An 18,628-nucleotide genomic window follows, 5' to 3' on the forward strand; every position below is an offset into this window, starting at 1 on the left:
GTCCTTCTAGCTACCAGACAGGCAGGAAGGAGAAAGGCCTACCCATTTGCCATATGGTGCACAGCAACTTCTTTGGTTATGCTACTCATGGTCCTTAAATTCCCAGCTAAGGCTATTGTCTTAAAATCACCTAGACAGGCTATAGTCAATCTATAAAAATGAATGTGTTGCCAGTAATGTTGTTTTTGTTTCAATCAGTTCTGGTGATCAACAAGACAGATTGTTTCAATGTATGGCAAAAAGATATTTCTAAATATATCTAGCAGGGGCGGGGGAGAACGAGAATAAAATATAAAATATTGAAAGATGTAAAAGACAGAGGAGGTTTCTCCCTGCTGGGTATGAGTTTATATTATGAAGCATTTTGCCCTTGATGGTTGAAGGAATGGATGACATTGGAGAATCCACATATCTTAGATTTAGAAGGTCATGGTAATATTTTTGGTTGTCATGCCTATTTGTGGTATGAAAAGGTGAAAGTACATAAAGGATTTACAAATCACATAATTAGAGAATTTTTTTATAGAGTATGGGATAAATATAAAAGTTGGTTGGAGACAAAAATACCACTTTGATTCTCACCTTTGGAAGCCATAGCGGTAATGAAAAAGAATATAATAGAAGGTTGGACAACTTATAGAAAATTATTAAAACAAGGGGGAGGAGAGTATAAATTAAAAGGATTTAAGGATTTATCAGGAAAGCTAACAACATGGATACAATATCATCGTTCGAATGAAGTATTTAAGAAATATAAGATACAAGGGTTTGGGGAACAAATATCACAATTGGAGAGAGATCTGTTGTAATGTTAAAGTGCTGTCTGAAATCTATAAGATATTATTGGCATGGGAGACAAAGGATGAGCAAGTAAAATCTTCAATGATTCAATTTACAGCATGCTATAGTTTAAGAGAAAACTACTGTTATAAACATGGTATCAAACACTGACTAAATTGTCAAAAATGTATAAAACAAAATCAAATACGTGTTGGAAATACAAAGAAAAAGATGGTATTTTTTATCATGTAGTAAGATTAAAGCTTACTGAGAAATGATTATAATGAATTGAAAAAGATGTTTAAAATAACATTTGTAAAAACACACACACACCCAAAAGCTTTACTACCTAAACAGGTAGAACTACCTAAACAGTATAGAAATGTATTCATGTATGCGACAACAGCGGCAATAATGTTATTTGCCCAGAAATGGAAAGAAGGAGAAGTCCCAATGAAAGAATACGGATACAAAACTTGTGGAATACAGTGGTACCTCGATTTCCGAACGTAATCTGTTCCAGAAGTCCGTTCAAGTTCTGAAACGTTCAAAAACTGAAAGCGGAAGCCTCAGAGTGGAAGCCTTAATATGGAAAACTCAAAATGGAAGCCGTATTACCTTTTCGACTTCTGAGGCGCATTCAAAAACGGAGGCATTTACTTCCGAGTTTTCAGTATTTGAGTTCTGAAACGTTTGACTACAGAGGCATTCGAAAACCGAGGTACCACTGTATGCAGAAATGGAGAAACTTACCAGAAAAAATAAGAAATCAAGATGACAAACTTTTATAACAGAATGGAAATGGTTTGTTGAATATTTTCAGACAAACTGTAAACAGATAAGGACATTGGCAGGATCATTGTAATAACCTACAGTCTCATAAGAGCATATATTTAAAGTAGATGAAGAAAAGAATAAGTTAAGTTAATTTAGAATAAGCAGGAAATGTAAAAAATAAATTTAAGGAACCACAGAAAGAGGATGAAGTCAGTCAAGTTTTGAAATGTTAGAATGATTGTAAAACTAGTGAAATGTGTTTAACTGAAAATCATAAATAAATAAATGAAATGAAATGAAATCACCTAGATAGAGGAACTGGTTAGGCGAACTGATTGTCATACTTTCTACCCCCACAGATACAGAAACCCAAGAATCAGAAGGGACTCAGGGCATTATTCAGGCTGACGCACACGAACACCACAAACTCACATAATAATAATTAATTTCCCCTTCCCTAATGCAATAGCACATCTGTGCAAAAAATTAGTTGCTGTTTTTTTTAAAAAGTGCACCCTTAACACACAGTTCATGGATTGACATTTTGATGTACTGATTAAAATAGGGCCTTATGGATTAATCAACTGAACCAGTTAAGGCTTGCAAATGCAGAAAAAGCTTATGTTCACAATTTCATGGTATGGTTTCCTTTTACTGCAACAGCAGCATAAATACTTTAAAACTGTGAGTAAATAATCTATTGCAGTGTCAAGCCTTGTAAGTAATGGAGCTGATATCCATTCCATATTTTTTGTGATTTTAAAATGCCAGGGTAGCAAGTCACCTAATTATTATTTCTGATTTACCTATCTCTTGACAGAGCTGTAGCATGCAAATGTGCTCTCTCTAGTTTTGTTTCTTTCTTTCTGTGTAACATTTGGGAAATGTGATGGAATATGCATAATTAAGCCTGACTTCCTATCACAGTTTGTTACCATCAAAGGTTTCCATAAGAGATGCATCCAGTAATAGAGTGAAGTAACTATTTACACTGCCTTACGTTACATGACTATCGATGTTAAAGTCATATGATAATAAGAAACTGTATCATTTCCTCTGTCTAATACCATTTTATGCCCCATACCTCTTCTGGGATAGAGAGCTCTTTTCTATCACAGTCTATCAGCTCAACACACAGTGATAATAAATATGTGAAAACTCTTCATGGTATGTGATGCAGGCAGGTCAGTGGATAACCATTCCAAGTAACTTCTGCAACCAGTGTCCAGCAAACCATCTTGCACAGGTACTCAGCCATTGATGCAGCCAGGTCAACCTTGTAACTCCCAAAGCTGATTGGCTTAGGATGTGAGTAAGCAACTGACTGTTTACCTGCTTCTTCACATTGTAGGATATCAGTACTCAAACAGCCATGTTGGCAAAGAGTGAAGGTGTAAGTGGCAGGTCAGCTGTTTCATCATTCATTCATTCATTTTCCCTCCCATCTGACTGGGTTGCCCCAGCCACTCTGGGCAGCTTCCAACATAGCAAAAATGTTGCACACACACTCAGTCTCCAAGTGGATTCTAGGCACTTACCCAGCATTCATGTTTCCTTTGAAGTGAAGTTCAGCAGAGACTGTGGTGTCTTTATGATATATGGTTTATTTATACATATATACAACCTGAGCCTACAACAGAGGGGCACGCAGCATTAATACCTCAAGATGGCCCTGTCCGTCCGTCCCCCCCCCGTAGCTGCAGCCTTGGATTCAAACTGAAATCAAATACCTCTGTGGCTCTCTCTAGCTTACCTGTCTGCAGGTTTGCTTCATCTAGCTTCTAGTTCACATCATTCAGCTCTCTAGCCTCCTTCCTTCTAACTGCCCGCATGTTGATGGAGGGTTCCCCACCCATCTGCCATCTTGCACAGAGCCCCTTCCTTTGTTCCACTTTATGGCCCATCACCCAGGCTGTCACCTCGTCAGGAAGCTAGCCTGGCTGTTCTAAGAATTTGAAGGGGGCCCAGGCATTCAGCCTACCTCCCACAAAAGGCTTAATACAGTGGATGCTCGGGTTGCGAACGTGATCCGGGCAGGAGGCACGTTCGCAACCTGCAGCATTTGCAACCTGTGACCCGCGTATCTGCGCACGCACGGGTCGCAATTTGGTGCTTCTGCGCATGCGCAAAGCGTGATTTAGCACTTATGCACAAGCACCAAAACTCGGAAGTAACCGTTCCGGTACTTCCGGGTTCAGCGCAGTGTGCAACCCAAAATCGCGCAACCCGAAGCATCTGTAACCTGAGGTATGACTGTAACAATAGTAAGGGTTTGAACAACAGACACACTGCAATGCTGTTTTGACTCCAGTTTCTTTTCACATTGCATCTGTGCTTCTTCGTTAATGAATTTTAATTTGTTTTTATTTCTTGTAAGCTGCACTAAGAGCTTCAGTATAACGTGGCTTTTTAATGTAGTATAATAAAATAACTAAATGCATACATACACTTAGGCATTTTTTGGCAGTAATATGAGAGCAGCAGCTGTATCACTTGATGGTTCAAAATTTAAAAAGATTGGTAATATTAATATGCCCACTTTGCCCTATGAAGAGTGGTTAACACAGAAAGTGCTTAACCCAAATGTTGGAAAGATGGATTTTCAAAAGGGTATTGTTGAAGCTATATTGGACTAGAATCAGATTTTTAAAATAGGCTTCTTTTGTCTTTTCAGTTTTGACCTAGTGGCTGTTGGGGGCATCTCAGTCACCTTGGTCTTTGAGAGATCTCCTTTTCTTTCTGTGAAAAGGACACTTTGGTTGTCCTGGAATCGGTTTATTGTGATAGACAAAGTAGTCATGCAAAGAGCAGAAGTGGACCCACCATCCTGTGACATCAGTAACTTTGTGAGCCCCAATCCCATTGTCCTCCCTTTTCCTCTCACATCGTTTGGAGGATCGTGTCCAGAAAGGGGGACAATTATACCAGAACTACAGGTAAGAACAAATGCTGATGGTGTAATATCACTGCTGGAATGACAATAAATAGTTGGTTATCTATTAGGATGGGGACCCCTGTTTGTGTTAAAGCATGGATAATTTAATTGCCCTTTAGCTCTGTTAGATTTGATTTGCTAAAATGAAGAACTGATTATTTTGCTTTTTTATGTAAGTCAGTGGTTCCCAACCTTTTTAGTTCTGAGAAACTGACCTAAATGGCAGTCACAAAATAACATAACACTAAATTAAATTAAAATATGCCATTATTATTCCCCTGTTGCTGGTGAGTAAGTGTGGATTATGCCAGCCTAGCATAACCCAGTATTGTTATACCCATTTTCCTGAGGGTGAGCAACCAGAGTTTTTAAAAATATGACAACCCTCGAGTGTGTAGTCCAGTCTTGCTATCCTGTGTATTGGATTTTTAGGGAAATGATGAGGGTTAAGGAGAGAAGCTTGTGGAGCTGATTATTGCAGCAGTGCAATTAATTAAGGAGTGAAGGGAGCTACGGAAAGAATTGATGGTTTCATTTGTGAATGGAAGGATAGGAACTGCAGATCCACACATTGGGAAACAACAGAAGGATGATTTCAAGTTTCTTAGAGTTTTCTCTGATGTGATTTTCTGTGACATTAACACACCCAACTGTTTTTCAGGTGGTCCAGGAGGAAATCCCCATCCCTTCCAGCTTTACAAAGCTCAGCTACCTGAGCAGCCGAACTTCAGGATACAAAACCTTGCTACGCATTGTGATGACACATTCTACCATCCCTCCTGGAATGACAAAAGTGCATCTTACTGTTACAATTGAAGGGCGGCTGGCTCAGAAATGGTTCCCTGCTGTCACCAACTTGGTCTATACCTTTGCTTGGAATAAGACAGATATCTACGGCCAAAAAGTCTCTGGCTTGGCAGAAGCAATGGGTATGCCTTTTAATAACAACGACAATTAATTAACTATTGATTTATTGCATGGGCATCAGCCATTTTATTTATTATGTATGAATTCCAAGAAGCCTTTTAAATGATCATCTTTCCCTGGCTGCATCTGCAACAGAAATGTTCTTAAGTTTTTATGTTTTAGAGATTCTTATTATTAACCTTAAAATGCATTCCTCTAAGGAGCTCAAGGCAGTGTATATGGTTCTTTTGCCCATCCATTTTATCCTCCCAACAATCCTGTGCGGTAGGGTTAGGCTGAGAGATAATGACTGGCTCATAGACATCCAATGTGCTTCAAGTCTCAGCAGTAGTCATTTAAAAATGTTGCTACTTAATCCAAATCAAATGGTGTGTGTCTGTTTTCCTGTTCTTGTGAGCAGATGCACAATTAAAGATGTATATTTCCTGGTCAGTTTCAGCAACACACCTTCTAAAAGCAAATTCAGGTGGTTTGTGAGTGCCTTGGATATTGGAGCCAAAATACGGCCACTGAACATGAGAGAGGGAGGTCTTGGCATTATTACGAGAACCCTGAAGTTTGCAGACGTACAAACATAGTTGTTGAAAATAACTAACAAGACAAGCTGACCCCTCCAAACAACCTTGTAAGGACTGAGCATGTTCAAGTGCCAGGCCATGTGGAACGTCAAGGGAATGGCTGTAACACATTCATAGTGCATCTGCTTTGTGTCTCCCAGGTACAATCCTTGGCATCTCCACCTAGGCCTGGGAATATCCCCTCTCTGATACTACATGGAACAAAACCTATGTTCCCAATGTCATTCTGAAAATAAAATGGAAAGCTCAGTGTGTGGGCGGAGTAAAATGCAGGTTACACAATCCTCAAGGAGAATATGGTTGTCTGGCAGGAACCATGGACAGGGGACTTCTGGTCTGCAAGCCTTAATTATGCCTGTCATAATTACGTTGCTCCATCCAAACTACACCCACCTGCCTTACACATATGATGTCTGGTGAGAGGAGGGAAAGGTGGGTCTTGGATGAAAGTGCTTTGCAGGCACCACCGCTGCCCGCAAGACCCTTGCATAAGGCTTCTCAAGAGTAGATAATCAGCGGATGAAAAGTAGTTGGGAAGTGCTGAGGACAGAACTTTGTGAGCACTGACGATCAGTTGGTTGTTGGTGCTTCACAGACTGTTTTGCTTGCATGATTTGATGTCAAACCACATGAGCAAATGCAGGTCACCTGTTCTCAATTGTGACATTAGGAAATTGACTGGTAGGCACCGGTAGTCTCAAATTGAGACTGCAAGGTGGGAGGTGGAATCAGAGGATTGTAGAGTTGGAAGGAGCTTTCACTGCCACATCCACTCCCTGACGCTTGTGCTAGATACACCTCAACATTTTGTTGCAGGTCTCACTTGTTTTCTCTAATAGCAAACTCAAGAGCTTTAAGCACCTAGCCATCTGGAAAGAAAACAGAGCCACCAAAAACAAGCAGCGGTTTCTGCATCCTTGAGGACCTCCTAATTTATGCAGAGATTTATAGGGCTGTAATTTTGTTTTAAAGGTTTTTAAAATGGCCTGGCAAAGATCTTTGAGCTTCCAGCCTTACAAAATGCTAGCAGTAGTTGAGCTTAAAGAAAATAGGGTCTAATGGGATGTGATGATGTCATGAAAGCCTTTTAGAACTGGCTACATGGTGCCCATCAGTGAGCACAAAGGAAGCACAAATTACTCTCACTCTTAAGCATTGACACAGTTGTAATTTTGCCAAAATGTGCACTGGTGTGCGCATTACATGATTCCCATTGAGAACGATATAATGTGCATAGAAAATATATCTATTTGGATGCACATTATGAATCACATCCTGGCCAACACTTCCTGTTTTCCTGCACTGCAAGTATGTCTGTTTGTGCCCTTTGGGAAACCTTTGGAAAGGGGGGGGGGGAGCTTGGTTCCGTTTGTTTTCTGGTTTATGAGGAAAAATCTCTGGCTGCCTAAACGTAAAGGGAAGACAGGACACCAGGAAGGATGGAAGCCCTGTACTTCACTATTCTATCTTAATTCCTGCCAAGTGGAGTCGTTCCTCATCCTGTCCTGGCTTTAGTGACCATCCCCTCTTGCTCTAGAGCAGGGATGTGGAACCTCATGCCCTCCTCGCCTTTGGCCCTTCTTGCCTTTTGTTCTGGCCCTTGGAATTCTTCCCAAACTGCACACCCCGCTGACCCTGTTTCACACGCTGTGTGGTTTTGTCTGGCTGGGATGTGTTCTCGAGGTCTGACAAGGCCTCTAGCTTGACTGAACAGAGGATAGAGAGGGGTGCGTTGAACAGGCGAGTAGAAATCAACCTGTTGTACAATGGTAAAGTTTGCATTCCTTGTACAATACTAGTGCCTGGATGGAGACTAGAGAGGAGCAAGAATGAGTAAACATTACATCAGTTGCCCCACACTTTTTGTCTCTGGCTCTAACTACCACTGTCACGTGGCCCTCAGAAAGTTGCCCAGAAGGGAATGTCAAGAAATTAAGCCTTTAGTGCCAAGGGCCTAGTCCTGCAGAACACCTTGCCAGTGGAGATTCAGCAGACATCTTCTGTGCCAGCTTATAAATGCCTCCTGAAAACTTTTCTGTTCTGCCAGGCAATAAAGAGTACACCCCACAGAGTAGTAGTTTACTGATGTTTGTTTTTAATTTCTTTTTACTTTCAACTTGTTTTAAAGTCTTTATTATTTTCTTGTTTGATTTTATTTTTTTTATATTGTTGTAAACTGCTGTGATATATCTTTATGGTACAGTGGTATATAGTAAAGTGGTATCTCAGGTTAAGAACTTAATTCGTTCCGGAGGTCCGTTCTTAACCTGAAACTGTTCTTAACCTGAAGCACCACTTTAGCTAATGGGGCCTCCTGCTGCCGCTGCGCCGCCGGAGCACGATTTCTGTTCTCATCCTGAAGCAAAGTTCTTAACCCGAGGTACTATTTCTGGGTTAGCGGAGTCTGTAACCTGAAGCGTATGTAATCAGAGGTACCACTGTACATATTTTTATAAATAAATAAAATGTGGCCCTTGGGCTGAAAAATATTCTCCACCATACAACATATTTAGAGTTCTTACCCTGCTAAGGTTCAATCTATTTTGGAAAGTAGATTTGAGCATCTTCCATTTGATGACTGTCATGTATGCGTGTGGCATGGTAAAATTTGTGTACATTTTCTTACCTTTTCTTTAAAGTACCTCATTCATATATTTGTCAGGCGTATTTGTTTCCCAAAAGTACCATGAGTTTGCAAGGTATTGTTTTTGTTTGTTATTATGGTACAGATTTTTGTGTTTCGATGTTGCAAACTGCCCTGTGATCTTCGGGTGAAGGACAGTATAAAAATTTAATAAATAATAACAATAACAATTCCTGCTTCATGACAAAAAGTCAGGTACTATAGGATATCCATCATATACCCATCTGCCTTTCACAGCACTTCTGAAAAAGTCCAGGGTATTATCTTCCCTGCCCCCATAATTGACACCTCATCATGCTTAATCATTCTCTTTTTTATTATTCAAAGAAAGATTCATCATTAAGTTCCAGTAAAACTGATGAGTTGTGTGCAATAATTATACCATGATGCCAATATAATAGCAAATGGCATTGGAGCAGATTGAAATAGCAAATTTCATACAAAACATCCCCCCTCCCCCGCTACTCAAGTGCAATGGAGAAATCTTGACATCTTTTTTTGTGTGTGCCTTCCAGCAAGATATATTCTTTCAAAGTGATGGATTAGAGAGAGCAAGGTGAGAGGGCAGAGGGGATAGTGGCTCCCTGAAATAAATGAAACAAGAGGTCTGCTTGCCCCAGGTATGATGGAGTGAGCCTGTGCATCCATTCCTATGCCCAACAGACAGCAGTTGTGACAGTGCTGCCCGTGGAAGCAGCATTTTTGCAGCACTGATGAATCACTGGAGGGACAGCAGGGTGAGCATCTGGGCTCAGACCAGGCATACCCTCCTGCCATCTCTCAGAGCAGTGTCACAAGAACATTGTCCCTAGGAAACAGCACTGCTGTGACAATTTCAGGGCTGATAGGAATCAATGTGGGGGGGGGGAGCCAAGCTCAGTGGCATACAGCACCTGTTTGGCATGCAAAAAGACCCAGATTTTATCATTGGCATATCTAGATAAAAAGATTTCTGTTTTTCATTTTGTTTTCTTCCAGATTTCTGTTTAAGACCCTAGAAAGCCGCTGCTTTCATTGATTATTGCAATGTGCACTATGTGGTGCTGCCCTTGAAGACGACCCAGAAACCTTAATTGGTCCAAAATGCAGCAGCTACCAGATTTCTGGCTGGAGTTTCTTTTAGATCTCGTATAACCCCTGTTTTAAAACAGCTGCAACACTTTCCAGTTCTTTCCCAAGCCTGCTGTCTCAAGTGGTGTTTGTGATCTAATTATTGATAAAGTACAGGTGAAATAAGAAATACCTGTTTTAAAAGCAAGTATATCTAAAATAATTATAGTGGCATAGGTATAACCTGGTATCTACAAGGGAGACAATCTTTCATTAAAAATAAATGAAATGAGACTTGCTGCAGCATCAGACAAAATACTTGTCTGGTCCAGTGTCCTCTTCCCTACAGTAGCCAGATGCTTATGGGAAACCCACAAAAAGGGCATGGGGGCAATAGCCCTTTCCTCCAGTTGCTCCCTAGCAACCATTTTCAGAGGCAAGCCTCAGAGTCGGCTATTAGCATAATTTCTAACATTTAATATCGCCCAAAAGGCATTATGCAGAAATGCAATATTCAGGTACCTGAAAACTTCCCATACAGACTCTTTCAGGTGCTAAGATCAGTGGAGGGGGATCTCTTGATTGCTCCATCATCCTCAGAAGCTTGTGGGGGCTGGTCTGGGAGAGGGAACTTTCTCTTTGGCAGCTCCTAAGTTGTGGCACTCACCAAAGGTGTGTTTGGCACCTTATATCATCTTTGGTGAATGCTGAAGATGCACCTTTTTACCCTGGCTTTTGACACTTGAGTTGTATATTTTCCAAACCCACCTTAATTTTGGTGGTTGTTTTACGCTGTTTTTAATATTTTGTTTTAGAGTTGTAATCCACCCTGAGACCTTAGGGCAAAGAGCAGGTTAATAATAGGAAGAAGAAGAAGAAGAAGAAGAAGAAGAAGAAGAAGAAGAAGAAGAAGAAGAAGAAGACTGACCCATTAAGGCATCTTCGCATCTTTCATAAATCTAGTTATTTCAGCATTTTTATTCCTTCCTGGAATAAAAATACAATTTTTCTTTTCTTTTTCACCATCTCACGAGTTACAGCTTTCACGTACATGCCCCTGAAAGAAGCAGAGTGCTTATTTGCAACCTGAGTGGTTCCCTCCAGGAGCAGAGAGCAATTATGTCCTTTAGTTTTCAGGAATGTGTTCTTCCTTGCACATGTGCTCCTGAATCTCTGCAGGTGCCACATTAACAGCAGATACGCAGTGGTAGTCTTGGGATCTGCGATTATTTCGGCTCCAGCAGCAGCAATTTACTCTGCATTTCTTCATGATAATGGCATAGGAAAGACTTCTGGCAAGCCGAAAGCGACTTTCTGTTACTAAGACAAGTTATGTGGTTTCTGTTGCTCCTGTTCACTGATGAGGTTTTCAGAAGAGTTGCCTGCTCCCCCCCCCGCCCCCCGTAAGGTGGAGTGGATTTTCCCATTGCTTCCTAAGGATGTTATAAATACTGATGCCATTGTATTAGCTGCTAACTACTGCAGCCTCGATTTTCCTGGTCATTAAGAAATAGTCACACAAGAGATATGCTTACTAAGCTTTTTTAAGCACAGTGTATGTAAAACAAACTGCTTGTGCTGTTTATATAGGGGGTGTTATTGGGTTGTAGGGGGGTGTTATTGGGTTGCTGTTTTTATTTTGCGGTTTTATATTTTGATTTTATTCTGTGAACCGCCCTGAGACCTCCAAGTATAGGGTGGTATAATAATAATAATAATAATAATAATAATAATATATGCATAATATATGCTTTCCTCCACTGCACCTTTGCTGTTTATACATATTTGCTGATGTACTTCTAGAAAAACTGGATATAATTTATAGCAATGGTCTTTAGAATTCTGCTCTTTGTCTACAGAAAAGCCTATACAGTGGTACCTCGGTTTTCGAGCATCTCAGAAGCTGAACGTTTTGGTTTTCAAATGCCCAAAACCCAGAAGTAAATACTTCCCTTTTCAAATGCACCTCAGAAGTTGAGTGGCTTCCGTTGCATGTTTTTCCATTTTCTCCATTGAACTTGCAGCCAGCCCTTTGTGTCTCGGTTTTCAAACGCCTTGGAAGTTGAACAGTCTTCTGGAACGGATTGCGTTTGAGAACCAAGGTACCACTGTATTTCATTGGTGGGTGGGCATGACCCATGGAGATGGAGATTCACTATTGGTTGTAGATTTTGAAGGGTGCTTGATCAAGACACCCCCCATCCCAGAGCCCGTTCCCTCTGTCAGTCTACTTCAGGGATGAATTACCTCAGGTCCTTCAGGCCTGTCTGTCTCGTCCTTGGGACTGTCTCCAGACCACACACCCCTCAGTGACATCTTCCTGGAAAGTTTTTTGCCTGCCTGGAATATATCCTTGACCTCTGATTAATTCCTCTTGCTTATTTGGAGGGAGGAGAGGAGTGGGTGAATATGCGGAGAAACTACCCTATTGTACAATTAACGTTTGTTGCCCCATTAGCTTTTGCCTCTGTCCCCACCCACTGCTGGCATGTGCCCCTGGAAGTGAGTGTGGCCTATAGACTAGAAAATATTCCCCATCCTCAGTCTGCCTCCCTATTCACATTAGCGCTCAACTGTATGTGCACATTACTGTATTTTATGCTCAAGAACCACAGCATAAATGTTACCCCAACTGAACCTGAATCACATGCCTGTCATTTTCTAATTTATGTTGTGCATAAATGTACTTATAGAAAAGTCAACTGATCTAATTTTTTTGTACAGTATATGCATAATATTTGTACATCTGCTCCTCCTCCTCTACCACATCATTGCTACCGCCTACTTATGCCTGCTAGGCAGAGAGCCCATCAGCAAGCGGGCGGTGGTTGCATCAGCTGCTGTTTCTCCTCCTCCACCACCACCATGGCATGAGCCAGAGTGAGAGGTGGATGAACAAGCAGGGTGCAATATGAAGAGGAGCAGGGTCAAGGGGACTCTTCTTAGCAGGTGCATTGCAGTTGCCCACCCATGGCGACCTTTGATTAAGATTTTGGGATTGCTTTGAGGGAGGGATAGGAGGGAGTTGCTCCATTGTGGAGAACAGAAGTGGTGGCTGTTGCCCAGAGCAGACAATGAGCGGACAATCCATTCTAGTTTTGTTTTGCTCAGTTCTACAAGGGCAGCAATGAGACACAGGCCACCATCACACAAATTCTTAGACTACCCACTGCAAGTGGAAGAGGGACTTTCCTAACAACAGTCAGCAACCTTAACAAACTACAGCTCCCAGAATGCTTTGGAGGAAGCCATTGATGTCTAAGGTGCTATCATAGCACTTTAAATGTATAGTGTGAATGTGACCTAAGGAAAAGGAAGCTGACAGGTGTAATAGGACTGCCTGGTTCATGGCTGTTGCTTTTAGTTCACTGTCAACAGCAGAATAAACCTGTGCTTGAACTTTGTCTCAGTGTCAGTCTCTTATCCTCCATTCCTGCTGCAGCCAGGCATTCTCAAACAGAAGGAAGGGTGACCATTGCTTATATTTTTGAAGACTGGAGGTGCCAAAAGGCCTCTAGTTGTCACAATTTCATTAATTAGTAAATCTAGTCTAGGTAATCATGTACCATGTCATCAAGACCCTCCTAAGGTCCGTTTTTTACAAATAGCAGATGAGATGGAACTCTCCAGTATCTAGACTGCACTGCTTTCAACTGTAGGCCAGGGGGGCATGTGTATGTATGTATGTATTTTTATTTTTTTAAGTTCCAAAATGCTTAGGAAAAAAAAGAATCTCCACACAGTATAGAGATTCAGTTATATATCAAAAATTATATTGACAAAAATACAAAAAGCAATTGAATACATAAATACATAAAACCATAATCAAAAGCAAAAACAAAGATAAAACCAATAGCTCATTTAAAATAAATGTAATTATATAATGTGTCTGAATGGGGCTGCTGAAACAGAAAAGTTTAAGTAGGCAGATAAAACAATATAGTGAAGGTGCCAGCGTAATGTCAATAGGCAAGGAGTTCCAGGTAATGCCACTGTAAAGGAATGACTTGCAAAGGCAGGATGAACATTGTGTGGCACTTGTAAAAGTACATGTTCCACAGATCAGAGTGACTGAATGTGAATGTATGGGATGGGGCAATCCCTTAAGTAATATGGTTCCAAGCCAGCCAAGGCTTTGTATAACTGAATTCTCTACATAAAAAATAAACAAACCCTTGCACACGGAAAAGTAGATGGCAGGAAAAGTAATCCAAATGCAAGACTGGTTGTTGGTGACACAGGAACATCCTGCTGTCTGAAGTGCAGCTGTCCCCACATTAATTACCTTCTCTGTTGCTTATGAGTCCAGGTTTGGGGGTGGGGGCAGGGGCAGGGGTGGTTGGCAAAATGCATTTTGATGGAACCCCTGCTGAATGAGTGGGACTCCTTTGTCTTGCCTTGTGGTAGCATCAGGTGGCAGTAGTCCCAGGTAGCTCCAGGGGACTGCCTTGGAAGCTGCCATTTCACCATTCAGCTTCCAACATAGCCTCACTCTGGGACATTATGGGAAATTAAAATACCAGCTCCAAGACAATGGGAATGATGGGAATTGTAGGCCTACAACATCTGGAGGGCCACAGGTGCTCCATCACTTAAACAGTGCAGGATTAACTATTCATGATTTAATCTTACAATTACCATGGAAAATGGGAAGAAAGCCAGTCTATAATGTATTGTTCTTTATCTCTTTTCAGTGTCAGTGGGTTATGAGTATGAAACTTGTCCAAATCTGATTCTGTGGGAGAAAAGGACTGTAACGCTGCAAGGATTTGAGTTGGATGCTTCAAATCTTGGAGGCTGGTCCTTGGACAAACACCACATTTTGAATACACAAAGTGGTAAGTCAGTTGGCTATGAATTAAGCAGCATGGAAAGGTTATTTCACCTCCCCTCCCTGCAAAATAGAAAATTACTAATGGTAATAACATTCCTAACTTCAGAGGGTATTATGTCTGGTCAGAAACGTCTGCTGAATCCTTCTTTGGTTTTCCAGCTCACCAGCAGAATCATAGATGTATAGAGTTGGAAGGGAACCAACTTTTCCAACCCTTTGCATAATAGATGCTATTTAGTTCAGGCATTGACTACAGCATCACTGATAGATGGCCATCCAGACTCTGATTAAATACCTACCTCCAGCAAAGGAGAGCACACCACTTCCTCCTGATATAGAGGGTTGCACTGTTGGACTGTTCTTAACATTCTTGTGTTCTTCTGGATACAGTTAAGGCTCTCACCGTCCTTCTAATATGCAGTACAACTAGGTAATATGTGGAATACCAACAGAGTAGCCCTATTTATCTGAAAGTCTCATTGCTGGAAGTGACTAGAAGTTTGCTGAGCCAGAATGGAAAGTTTCTGTAGGCAACTATTCCAAGGTCACAGCAGATGAAGTGAGGAAGACCTTTATGGGATAATAGAATATGTGCATCTACTATGGTCATAAATTGTTCCAAATAAAGCATCACTTTAATTACAGGGGTAATTAAGGAGGGGATTTTCCCTATTTTCTTGCAACATCACCCATCCCTACCCCCCTCTACTGATTTTATAGGCTACGGGGGAGCCATGCTTGAGATTCAGAATTGTCAGGAGATAAGGCTAGTGGATTTTATTAAGGGATTTCTCCTCAGCTTCCTCCAATAATCTGAGCACTAGTAGGATGAAGCAAAGCGTGTACTCTCAAACTTCATTAGCTGAAAGGTCAAAAAATAATGTACCACTTGATCTCAGCTAAACTCTCAAGAGCAGGTTCTCATCAGTTTGAGCCACTGAAAATATATATATGGTGAGTGTTCAACCTTTAAAAAAAACCCAAAAAACATCTGCGGTTCAGGCCACAATGTGACGTGTGGGGAATTGAAAGGCATGCAGATTTGAGTGACTTTTCATTCATGAACCTTTTCAAAAGTTTGCAGCTATTAATTATACTAGAGAATTTGTTCTGCTGGAATGCATTTGCTAGGGCAAGATGGTAAGAAATGTCATTCTGCACTGCAATGATAATAATAATAGCATCAGAAATACTATAACAGGGACACAAGCCTTTCCCTCCACCCCTATTCAAACACAGTTCTCTCAGCTTCTTAGCTGCATCTTCCTGGCAGTTATGATCCCAAAAATCCTTTCCCAACATTCCCTATGATGATTATCATTCATTTATTAATGCATCTCTGTCCACACACATGCAAAACACTTTTAACTAAAATCAAATTTAAATTCTGCTGATTCTCATGTGCAAGCTTTGGGTGGGTTCAGCTAGGTTTATTGAATTTATGTATCTTTTCCTGCTAAAAAAAAAGTTTCCAAGTACTGGTAATATACAGCCAAATAAAAAATGCAGCTACATAAATATGTTAAAAACAGACTTCACAGTGCAATCATATTATTGATTCTGCCCAATTCTTGGGAAAGCAAAACATGTTTGCCCAGTGCAAAAACGATGACAGAGTTGGTGCCAGGCAGGCCTTCTTGGGAAGAACAATCCACAAGCAGGAGGCTGCTACAGGGAAGACCTGTTCTCTCATCACCATCCTCTGGACCTGTCTTGAAGATTGCACTCAAAGAAGGACCCTGAATGAGAAGCCCAGGGTCTCAGCACCAGGGTCTGAGCCACAAAAGGTTTTTTAAAAGTCAAAGCACTTTGAATCATGCCGAGAAACAAATCAGGCCAGAATCAGTGGTCTATACTCACTCCTCGGAGTGAATTAACAATCTATCAGCTGCATTCTATACTAACTGTAGTTTCTGAATCATCTTCAAACTCAGCCCAACGTAAATTAAATTGTAGCAGTTGGACCTGGAGGTAATCCAAGCATGCACAACTGAAGCCAGGCTATCCCTATCCTGTTGAGCTACCAGCCAAAGCTGGTATAAGGCACTCTATGCCACTTAAAATACTTACATATAGTGGATGGAAAGGGAAATGAAGTAGGTTAAACAGACCCTGAGCTGAACTGAGCAGCCTGTGAAACACCTCAGACAGAGGCAGACTGCTTTCCAAAGCACAGAGTTGAGATCTGAAGTGAATCTTGTGGTTGGTGTGCATCTGTAATAGCTGTTGTTATCTGCTTATTACAAGAATCATTTGTATTTTTTTTTAATTAAAAAATCCATCTAGGTCAGAATCCAAATTCTAAAAGACAAGTGAATTAGTTAGTTAGTTGTATATTTATATTCACAACTTTGGGGGGGGGGGACTCAAGGCAGCTTGCAGATCGGAGGTAGGAAATCACAGTTAGAAGTAGATCACAATTTATTGGCCAAATGCAAGGACAAAAATACAGTTTTGCAAAGTCATCAGATAATAGTTGAAGAAGCCTTTTAAAGAACTGTGAGTCGCTAGTGAATCAGAAAATCTTACCATTCCAATAATCACAAAGCTAACTTTTCTGTTAAGTGTTCTGGCAAGGCTAGCATATCTGTCAATATATTACAGGAAGGCTCCTCACATCCCTATTGTTGGAGCAAGTATGTAAAAGCTTAAATTTGTGGTGAGAAGTAAAATGAATACCCTCACGCAACAATGTGGATTTTCTGTGATGTTCTGTGTGCCCAACTCGGGCTAAGTCTCAGATCAAAAAGCAGCTTTTCAGCTAAGAAATTCAACGTGATCTGGCTGCAGAGGTTCAAAATTCTCCCTTTTGGTGGGCATGATAAAAGAATTAATACCATTTTAAGGATAATCTAGTGGATCTAAGGGTTTTCTGTGCAAAGCATTGTCCAGGCAGGGCTTTAATACCAAACTACCCAAGACAGAGAAGATCAGATCTCCCAAAACATCTATTTTTAGCAGAAAGCCGCTGGGTGGGGGGGCACCAATATTTGATTGAAGCAGCAGTGCTGGGAGACAAGATGTTTAAACCTTTTCCCCAGCACTGTTTGCAGAATGTAAATTTCCTATTATCCCCGCTGGGGAGAAAAATACATGTTACTTTTATTGTCCCTGTATTTGGTTCCCTAGCAGGGCTAATATCAGCTTCAGGGTTGGGGGAGTGGGATTTTGATTGGGGGAACTAAATAGGGAGGGAGAGGTTCAAGGTTAAACACCACCCTTCGCTAGTCCTGCTGTTCTGACTAAAATCAGCTGCTTAATCCCCTTCCATTGTAAAATACAAAAACGGAACTTCTGTGGTACATTTGTCTTGTCTCATAGATTACATTCTGGGTTGCTGTCCTGATCAATTAAGGTCCTTGGTTCATACGTAGTGGGGGATCCTGATAATACTAGCCAGGGTCTCAACAGTGAAGTCAGCATGTGGCAGGAGTAGGGAGAGGAGGAATTAGAGGAGGAGCACGCATTCACGTCAGTGGAGGCTGGTCCATTATTATGAAAGAAGCACTGCTGCACCTACCTCAGTCTGCTTCCTAGGGGCAACACATCCTATTTCACCACTTGAGGTGAAACAGGAAGTGCCAGCCTGCCCTGACTCAGGCTTCAACTACTGTTGGGCTTCTTGCCTTCTACCCTACCAGTCTCAGTGAGCACCAGCTACCCTGGATTCACAGCTTCAGAAAGAAGTCTGTAATGATTACCTGAATGGACTATTATCTCCAAGGCAGACACCAGACATTTTGCTGCCTGAAATGGATCCGCAGGTGGCTCCCCTTCCCGTGCAATCGAGTAAAATAATAACCACGTCCTGCAAAACTTATTTTGGCACCTGAGGCAGAAAATTTCACAAGCACCTCAACCCCTTTCCTGTCAGTAAAACTGCAATAATAGTAAATTAAATAAATAACACTTAGTTGCCATATCATGACACCCAAACTCAGCTGCCTAAGACAAACACCTTGCCCTTCCCAATGATAGGGCCGGCCCCAGTTTTATTCATGGAAAGAGTTTAGTAGCTGAGTCATTTAGAAATGGGAGGTCTCAGTGTTTTTTTCTATAAAAAAAAAGTTTAAGGATACTCTCATTTTGACTCAAGAAAATCA

At 41.1% G+C, this 18,628-nt stretch overlaps 1 protein-coding gene across 12 annotated transcripts in view; it reads left to right on the forward strand.

Annotated features, from left to right (window-relative positions):
- The window catches only part of TENM1 (teneurin transmembrane protein 1), a 410,060-nt gene that overhangs the window by 282,064 nt on the left and 109,368 nt on the right, over positions 1-18,628 (forward strand). For all 12 annotated transcript variants that reach the window (XM_080991224.1, XM_080991234.1, XM_080991231.1 and 9 more), the window contains 3 exons: positions 4,232-4,493; positions 5,154-5,421; positions 14,386-14,529. In XM_080991224.1, coding sequence (XP_080847350.1) covers positions 4,232-4,493; positions 5,154-5,421; positions 14,386-14,529 — 674 coding nt within the window. The remainder of the gene's footprint in view (positions 1-4,231; positions 4,494-5,153; positions 5,422-14,385; positions 14,530-18,628) is intronic.

Source organism: Podarcis pityusensis, assembly GCF_964106645.2.
Source record: "Podarcis pityusensis genome assembly, chromosome: Z".
In the NCBI taxonomy this organism is placed as follows: Eukaryota; Metazoa; Chordata; class Lepidosauria; order Squamata; family Lacertidae; genus Podarcis; species Podarcis pityusensis.